Raw genomic sequence first — 8158 nt, 5'->3', positions numbered from 1 at the left:
CAAGCCTCCTCTGGCCACGCCCCCACGTTCCTGCCCTCTCCCCAGCCCTACATTATCCCTCCCCCTCCCCCCTGTCCCCGCCCACACAGTCCTTTCCCGCTCTTTTCTAGCCTCCTTTTGGTCTTGCTGCTGAGCTTGCACAAGGCCTGTGCCTTCTTATTTGTGGCCCTCCCTCTGGCGCGCCCCCACACTTCCGGGCGCATCCCTCCCTTCCATCCGAGGGAGCTCTTCTCCCAGATTACCGAGAGGCTCGGCAGGGGCTGGCAGGAGCTGCAGAGTTGAGCTCCCGGCTGGAGGCTGGAAAAGGGCAGAGGAGGCCCTTGGAGGTGAGGGAGGTGAATCACAAGGAAAAGCCCAAGAACTCTGGGGGTGTCGGGAGGAGGGGGAAGAGAGCTCGTGGCTGGAAGCCGCAGGCTGGCATTTTGAGCTGAGCGGGAGGGAAGGTCAGGCCGGGAAGGCGAGGCGCGGGGCTGAGGGTGGGAGGCCTGCGGCTCGTGGCACAGCCTGTCAGCCGGCATTTAGTCAGCGTGGGTTACAGGGCCAGCAAGTGAGGGGGCCTTGAGGGAAGTCCTGGGAGGTGGGCCTCCATAAGTGCCTGCGGGGTCCAGATCCAGGGACGCGCTGGCCTGGGCTAGGCTGCTGGGGTCCGCCTGCATTCGCGGTGGGGGTGGGGCAGAAGGCCCAACTTGGTGGAATGCAACGGGACCCCGCTTTGGTTAGTGCCAGGGCAACCCCAGCACGAGTTAACAAGGGGCCTAATGAAGGCCCGGGCGGGCTCCCGGTAGCGGAAGCTCGTGCGCGAGCACCTCAAACCCCATCCTGGCGACACCCAGCGAGCAGAAGGCAGCAGGCCATGTTTTGTTAGAGGGAGGCAATGAGCGAATCCTCAGCGGAAGCGGCGGGACCTTCGACACCATTGGGGGAACCCCGATTAGCGGAAGGCAGCAGGGCCCATCGTATTCCGGGGAGGCTATGGGGGAACCCGGATTAGCGGAAGGTGGTCAGAGAACCACAAAAAACACCGGTAGTGTGAACCCGGATCAGCAGAAGGCAACGGGCCATATCTGCTTCCGGGGAGGCTATGGCTCAACCCCCGTCAGCAGAACGCAGCAGGGCCCCAGTGGCCAGAAAGCCGTTGTAGCAGCCCTTCTGCGGGATAGGCAAGGGGCCAGTCCTGCTTTGCGGAAGGAAGGTCGTTGTCCCGCCTGGGTCAGCAGTCTCCGGGGGCCAGCCCAGGGAGCCAAAGGCCCGCACTGACCTGGGTTTCACAGGAGGTCACTGGCTGCGGTTTTCAGAAAGAAAGTGATGGCTCCGAGTGGAGGGCAGCAGCTGGGCGGGGCCCGAGATCAGGCCTGGGAGATGGTGAAGCACCGGGCCCGGGTGGCCGCTGACAGAGCCTTCTTGGTTTCCCTGAAATAGGCCTCCAGAATGGGGCCGGAAGCCCCCCGCTCAGCACCACGCTTCCCTAAAAGAGCAGGCCCTGTTGTGGATGATGGCTGGACCTTTGGAGCCCAGATTGTGGAAGGAGAGCTGGAATTGGGTCCCTCAGATGAAGAGAATGAGAGGCACCTACTCACCTTGCAGACGGTGCCTTTTACCACAGATGACACTGACCCGGAGATGAGCCACTTGGCGGTGCAGCCAGCAGAAGGGATGCACGTCATGGGGCCGCAGGGAGAAAGTGGTTTACAACCCTTGCTAGGGCTGGGGCAATACATCGATGACCAGCCCGAGTTAAACGAGACACCCCAACAGAATTTGCCCCGCTGTGTTGAGCTAAGCATTCCAGAACACCTCTTTTCACTTCGAGAAATGGAGATGATAGAGAATTATATCAGGGAAGAAAATGCTCATTTTTTCGATGAACTAGATAAATGGACACTTGACTTACCTTTTCATGAAGTCACAGAATCATTAAAGGTACAAAACTTTTATTATATATATATGTACAGTGCTCTTGAGGGCAACAACTTTTAGTCACTCTCTGCAGAATTAAAGATGGCATTATTGTTTTGTTTTTTTTCAATTAAAACACAAATCTACATAAAGTGCTCAGGGATAAATGTGGTACATGCCCTGAGATGAAGAGTGAATAAAGAGCTTCCTTGTATATTTTAGATGCATGTTAGCATTGAAATGATTACATTTTCATTTACATTTAAGAGTGGGAAATAGAGTTAATGTATTAAATCTGCACAAGTTTGATATTCTGTAAATGACTATATCTTTCTGTATTAGTATCAAGGCAAAGATATATATGGGGCTGAATGGGGAGCCCAAGAATTCTGGCAAGAGAGAGCATATACTGATCCAAAAGAAGAAATAGTTAATTTTGAAACCTTCAGAGACCAAGAAAAGGAAGAAATCATCCTGCTACCTGCCAACTCAGAAACACAAGAGCATGAAGATATACATTCACCACAGCAAGGCCTTGATGAGGCTTCCCGACCTGCAAAAGATGAAGCAGCGACAAAGGGTAGGCAAAATTAAAGTAATCTCATGTCATGTAAAGTGGGTGCTGTTACAAGTGGGTAATTTTGAATTGTCTTCAAATGACAGATGACAAATGGATATCTGATTAACTCAAGGTTTCTTTTTTTTCATTGACATGTACGCTTTGGAAATTTCCAATATGGATAAAAGTCCTAAGTCTTCTTTCATTTATTTTGTAGAGAATTATCCAGAGCACTCACAGGTTGACTGCCTTGCTTGTCCAAAATTGCACTTGAACAGTTTTCCTGATTCCAAAGCTAGTATGAAAGTTAATTATTTTTGAATAAATTAATTATTTTTAAATAGCCAAAAATGTTTGAACTGAATATAGATTTAACTTTAGAACTGCAGTAGAAATGCATGTATGATGATGTGTTCTCACAGGCAACCTTCTATGTTACCCTAGAGCTTATTTGCACAGAAAATGTATCACAGGTTAACACCTGCAATGTTTCACACATATCAAAACATTCATTTTTGTAATATTGGTAGCTTCTTATTTGGGGTTCTATAGACCTACCTCATGGCTTAGATTGTTATTTTCTATTTAGTGTGTTTTCTCCATGGGAAAACAAGGTAGGTATCCTCAAGTCATTTAAATTAGTATATGGTATTAAGGGATGTTAAGCTAAACTCTTTTTAAAAAGTGATTTTCATATGTCACAGAAAAAGTTTAATTTTGCTGTTTTCAACCTGAATGAAAACAAGTGGGTCTCCATTTTTTCATTGTTAGTATCATCAGAAGGAATCCGTTATTTTTGTTCTCTCGTTTCACAGGTGAGTAATTAAGAATTTTTATGGTTGCAGTTTTGGGACATTTTGGTAGATTGGAATTTAGAGATAATTATTCTCTCAATTATCCACGATTGAGAACTAGTTTAAATTAAAATTCCTTTTGAATATATTGTTTATGTTTTACTTTAATACTTTAAAGATCCTCAGTTTCACTTTCAGAAATGCTTCTATGCTGAGCACAAACCTTTCCATGCCCCTAATAGATGATTTCATAAAGTAATTAGATCAAAAAGACTGTCAGCAGGTTGCCATTACTGTGGTGGTAAAATCTATCTGAGTTTAGCTATTCTGGTGTTGAGATAATACATGTGATCTCTTGTTTGACCCATATTTGGACCCATTTCAGTCCTGTAACATAGGCCAGAGTTTACATTTTGCTGTTATGGCCCTTGAGAGTTCAGAATTATCTCCACATCACAATAATAATTAAGTGTTGATTATTTGATTAATTAGAAAATAATAAATACACATTAATTTTTAAATTGAGTACAAATTTTAGAATTCCATCCTGATGTTGAAGAGATACTTTCTAAATCGTTATCCTGGCAGAACATGATTTCTAACAAATTGCAAAGACTTTAAAGATATGTATATTTTGATCACTAATCAATTTATTGTTTTATGTAACATAAAACTAGGTTAAGTCTGAAGATTTCATCACTGGAAGATTACCCATCAGTGAATGATATTTTTTAGCCATAACACCTGCTCATCCCACTTCTGATCATTACTAGCCCTATCACCTTGACCACCTCACTGAAACTCCCTGTCCTCAGTTGCCTCATATCTAAAATGAAGGGGCTGATCTAGATGGCTTCTGGAGTCCCTTCTGCCTTTAAATCCATCACCCTGTGAAATCATAAATTCTGAGACACTGTGAGTTGCATCCCTCACTATATGCATGGATTTAAGAGCATACACATTGACGAAATCACAGATATTGTAAAATATTAAGTAAATTAATTTTCTAATTCCCTTGATGTGTTGGTGGAGTCATCCTTAAATGTTTGGTTCCTACAATACAAGTAGCTTTTTCCTCCCTCATTGTTTAAATATGGTTCCATCTGTCAAATATGTAAATGAGGGGTTTTCAGGTTAGATGTATTTAATGGAATACAAGGGTAAGCACATTTTTCAAGAATGAAGAACACTTTTTCTAAGTGAATGTAAATGCAATATTTCTCTCTCCTAGGAAGGAAACGGACCTTCCACTGTGAAATCTGTGAATTTATGTCTTCCAAAATGTCACGTTTGAATCGGCATATGAAAACTCACACTGATGAAAAACCTCATATGTGTCATCTGTGTCCAAAAGCCTTTCGTACTGGTACTCTTCTACGGAATCATCTAAATACACATACAGGTAAAACAATGTGAGAAATACATTTATTTGATGGTTATCAAAACCGAACAAACTTCATCTTCTTACACAGAATCATATTACATGAGTAGAGTAAGAACTGCATATTACACTAGTATTAGAGTTTCAGATGGAGGTGACTTTCAATATAAAACGTTTCAAAGAAAGCCAATAGATGAGTAGCATACTCTAATTACATATTTGCAAATAATTATCCAAAATTATCCAAAAATATCATATAGATAAGTAATACTTCCTGATTAACCCAAAATCATACTTTTGAAAAGGAGTTGTGACTTAAGGCAGTAGATTTAAGTAGCTGTTGTGGTGAAGGAGACAAGAAGGAAAGAAGGGAAAATGGCTTTTAAGTGGGTCAAAAGATTTAAGACCTGTAAGAGTGGGATGCTGCCATCTTAAAGAGGAGTGTATATATTGGTGGTTAATTATACATGTTCAGGAGAGACAAAGTTGAAAAGGGAGATTCATCCTGGGAGAGGAAAGGATGGAGTAATACCTATGTACCTTTGTAGGAGATGTCTAATAGTTTATGACTTGACACTCCCAAAAGTGAATCAAATTTGGAGAATGTGCCAGCGTACTCCCTGAATATCAAATCAGGCTTGAAACTAAATACTTGAATCATAAAGTCATCAAGATACTCTTTTCTGTGGGAATTAAGAAGTGAAGGATTCAAGAGGTAATAGTAGTATGTTTTTAAATTTTTCTGTTTTTTAAATGTTAAAATCAGTCTTCCCAGAATGACACCACCTAAAGTTAATTACAGACTCCTAACCATTGTCTTTTTAATCATCTATGTCCAGACCTGAAATATTATCCCCTTTTATTAATGATGCATTTTGATTTAGCAATGTTAATTTTTGTTTTGTGAGCTGTTTAATAGTTAGCATGACCTCATATCTCCATATCTTTGATTTATTGCTGGGAAACTTAATGAGTAAATTCCATTCAAAACATTTTAAAGTAGAAAAACATTTGTCTTTTACAGGCACCAGACCATGTAAATGATCCGACTGTGAAATGGCTTTCGTGATGAGTGGTGAACTTGTGCGACACGGGTGTTACAAACATACTCATGAGAAACCATTTAAATGTTCAATGTGCCACTATGCTAGTGTAGAAGTAAGTGCAGTTCTAGATGCTGCATCATACTTACTTTTCATATGGTTAAAGTCTCATATCATCTTGTAAGAAATTGTGGTAGCTATGATTTTTAATTTTTAATAGTGATGTATACCTAGTTTAAAAAAAACACTTTTAAAAAACAATTGATACAAAAATAATAAACCATTTTCAATGTTTTCTAAAGTTCAAAGGGAAAAAATCTGTTTCTTATTTTCTTGGGGTTACTGAGTGGTAGGCAAGGGAAGTTGTACATAAATGCCATATGAATATGCTTATGCTAATTTAGGAAAATCTAGAAAATCTAATGTTCAATGAAAGTTTGAGGCTATTTTCTTTCCTTTTGCAATGAGTATTTCTCTCAATCTGAGATTTCAGTGTAGTAAGTTGTGGTTTAATATCTATCATGAATTTGTAGCTGTCTTTAGCATAAATTCAGAATGAAACTATGTTTAAGAAATACCAGACACAGTTTGATATTAGTTATCAAATATTTTGAGGTAGAATTCACTTGTATTTATTGTTAGGAAGATTTCAAAATAGATTTTATCTGATCTTTTGATTTGTGTGGACCCTGAATTTTTGAGCACAACTCAATTACACTTATAATTAACCATTTGCTTCTTTCAAGATGAGGGCATGTTTCCCAAAACATAATATCAAGCACAGTTATTTTCTACTTTCAGGTACAGGAATACTGCCAATTTAACATTTAACCTTATATACCATGATCATTTCACAAAGAGAAATTATATTTCAATTATCTGTAACAGCAGTCTCACTTTTCAAGTAAAATAACAGCAAAACAATATTGAACTTCACCAATTATCAGGAAAATGTTTAGGGAACAGTACAGTGGAACAGTATACTGAGATTGAGAGAGAGAGAGAAGCACACTACATTAAAATGACTAATAATTACATAATTCTGTAGTTTCCCAAGCATATAGGTTACCAAAATCTTTTTTATCTTTTTAAAGAAATTTTTATTATACCTTTGTTTTCAAAACATATGCATGGATAATTTTTCAACACTAACCCTTGCAAAGCACAATGTTCCAGAAGTTCCCCCCCTTTCCCACACTTCCTCCTCAAGATGGCAAGAAATCCAATATGTTAAAGATGTTAAAAATATATGTACATATTTATACAATTAGCTTGCACAAGAAAAATCAGATCAAAAAGCAAAATGAATAAGAAAACAAAATGCAAGCAAACAATAAAAAGAGTGAAAATGTTATGTTATGATCCACACTCAGTTCCTACACTCCTTTCTCTGTGTGTAGATGGCTCTCTTCATCCCAAGGTCATTGTAATTGGCCTGAATCACCTCCCTTTTGAAAAGAGCCACGTCCATCACAATTGATCATCATATAATCTTTTTGTTGTAATACTTTTTGTTGTATATCTCATGGTGCTGCTCATTTCACTTAGCATCTGTTCCTATATGTCTCTCCAGACCTCTCTAAAATCATCCTGCTAATCGTGTCTTACAGAACAATTATGTTCTTTAACATTCATATACCAAAACTTATTCAGCCATTCTCCAGCTGATGGGCATCCACTCAATTTCCAGTATATTGCCACTACAAAAAAGGCTGTCACAAACATTTTTGCACATGGGCATCCCTTTCCCCCTTTAAGATCTCCTTGGGATATAAACCCAGTGGAAACATAGTTGGGGCCAAGGGTATGCACAGTTTGATAGCCCTTGGGCCATAGTTCCAAACTGCTCTCCAGAAGGTTTAGATCACAATTCCACCAACAAGGTATTAGTGTTCTGTAACATGCTCTCCTGGCAGTTACAATTACTAGTCTGTCCTAGGCCCACCAGAGTACCTTTGACCACTGACCTTTGCAGTGTCAACTCTACCTGGCTCGCCTCCTCTTCAGGCCTTCAAAGGTCTCTGACCATGATTTCTTAAATCTATAGCTTAATAACCGGTAGCACACTCAAGAACAGCCACATGTAATCTTAAAAGCCTTTATTATACCTACTCACATAATGCCCTAACTTATGCCCTGATTTGTCAGCTCCCTAGTGAACACCTGGTCTGAAGACCCACGTGTTCTCTACCAAAATCCTTATCTCTCGGCTATCCATCAGCTTGGCTTGGCTACTCCAGGCTAGGGAGCCAGGTTAAAGAGCGCCAGGTTAAAGAGAGCGACTGCTGTTTACAGTGGGCTTATAAAGGGCCTGTGAGGTCACACACACAGCTAATTAGTGATGAGAGCTGTCACCCATTATGCAGCTATCTCAATATGGCCAGGATCCCACCAACAGGGCAGTCCTATAGCCATAGAGAATACTTCTGGACCACACAATCTCCTGTTGTGCTGTGGCTGCCCATTTAAAGGACCCTTACAATGT

The 8158-nt window shown here is 40.8% G+C and overlaps 1 protein-coding gene across 1 annotated transcript in view; it reads left to right on the top strand.

The window, feature by feature from the left end:
• The first annotated feature begins 1428 nt into the window (after positions 1-1428).
• LOC141549090 (transcriptional repressor CTCFL-like) overlaps positions 1429-8158 on the top strand; it is a 30559-nt gene continuing 23829 nt past the window's right edge. The window contains 4 exon segments of the mRNA XM_074278411.1: positions 1429-1920; positions 2239-2476; positions 4481-4651; positions 5655-5792. Of these exon segments, the coding sequence (XP_074134512.1) occupies positions 1429-1920; positions 2239-2476; positions 4481-4651; positions 5655-5792 (1039 nt within the window).

This window comes from Sminthopsis crassicaudata, chromosome X (genome assembly GCF_048593235.1).
Source record: "Sminthopsis crassicaudata isolate SCR6 chromosome X, ASM4859323v1, whole genome shotgun sequence".
Classification (NCBI taxonomy): domain Eukaryota; kingdom Metazoa; phylum Chordata; class Mammalia; order Dasyuromorphia; family Dasyuridae; genus Sminthopsis; species Sminthopsis crassicaudata.
Note: the sequence above shows the minus strand (reverse complement) of the source record. Positions and strands in the feature narration are given on the sequence as shown.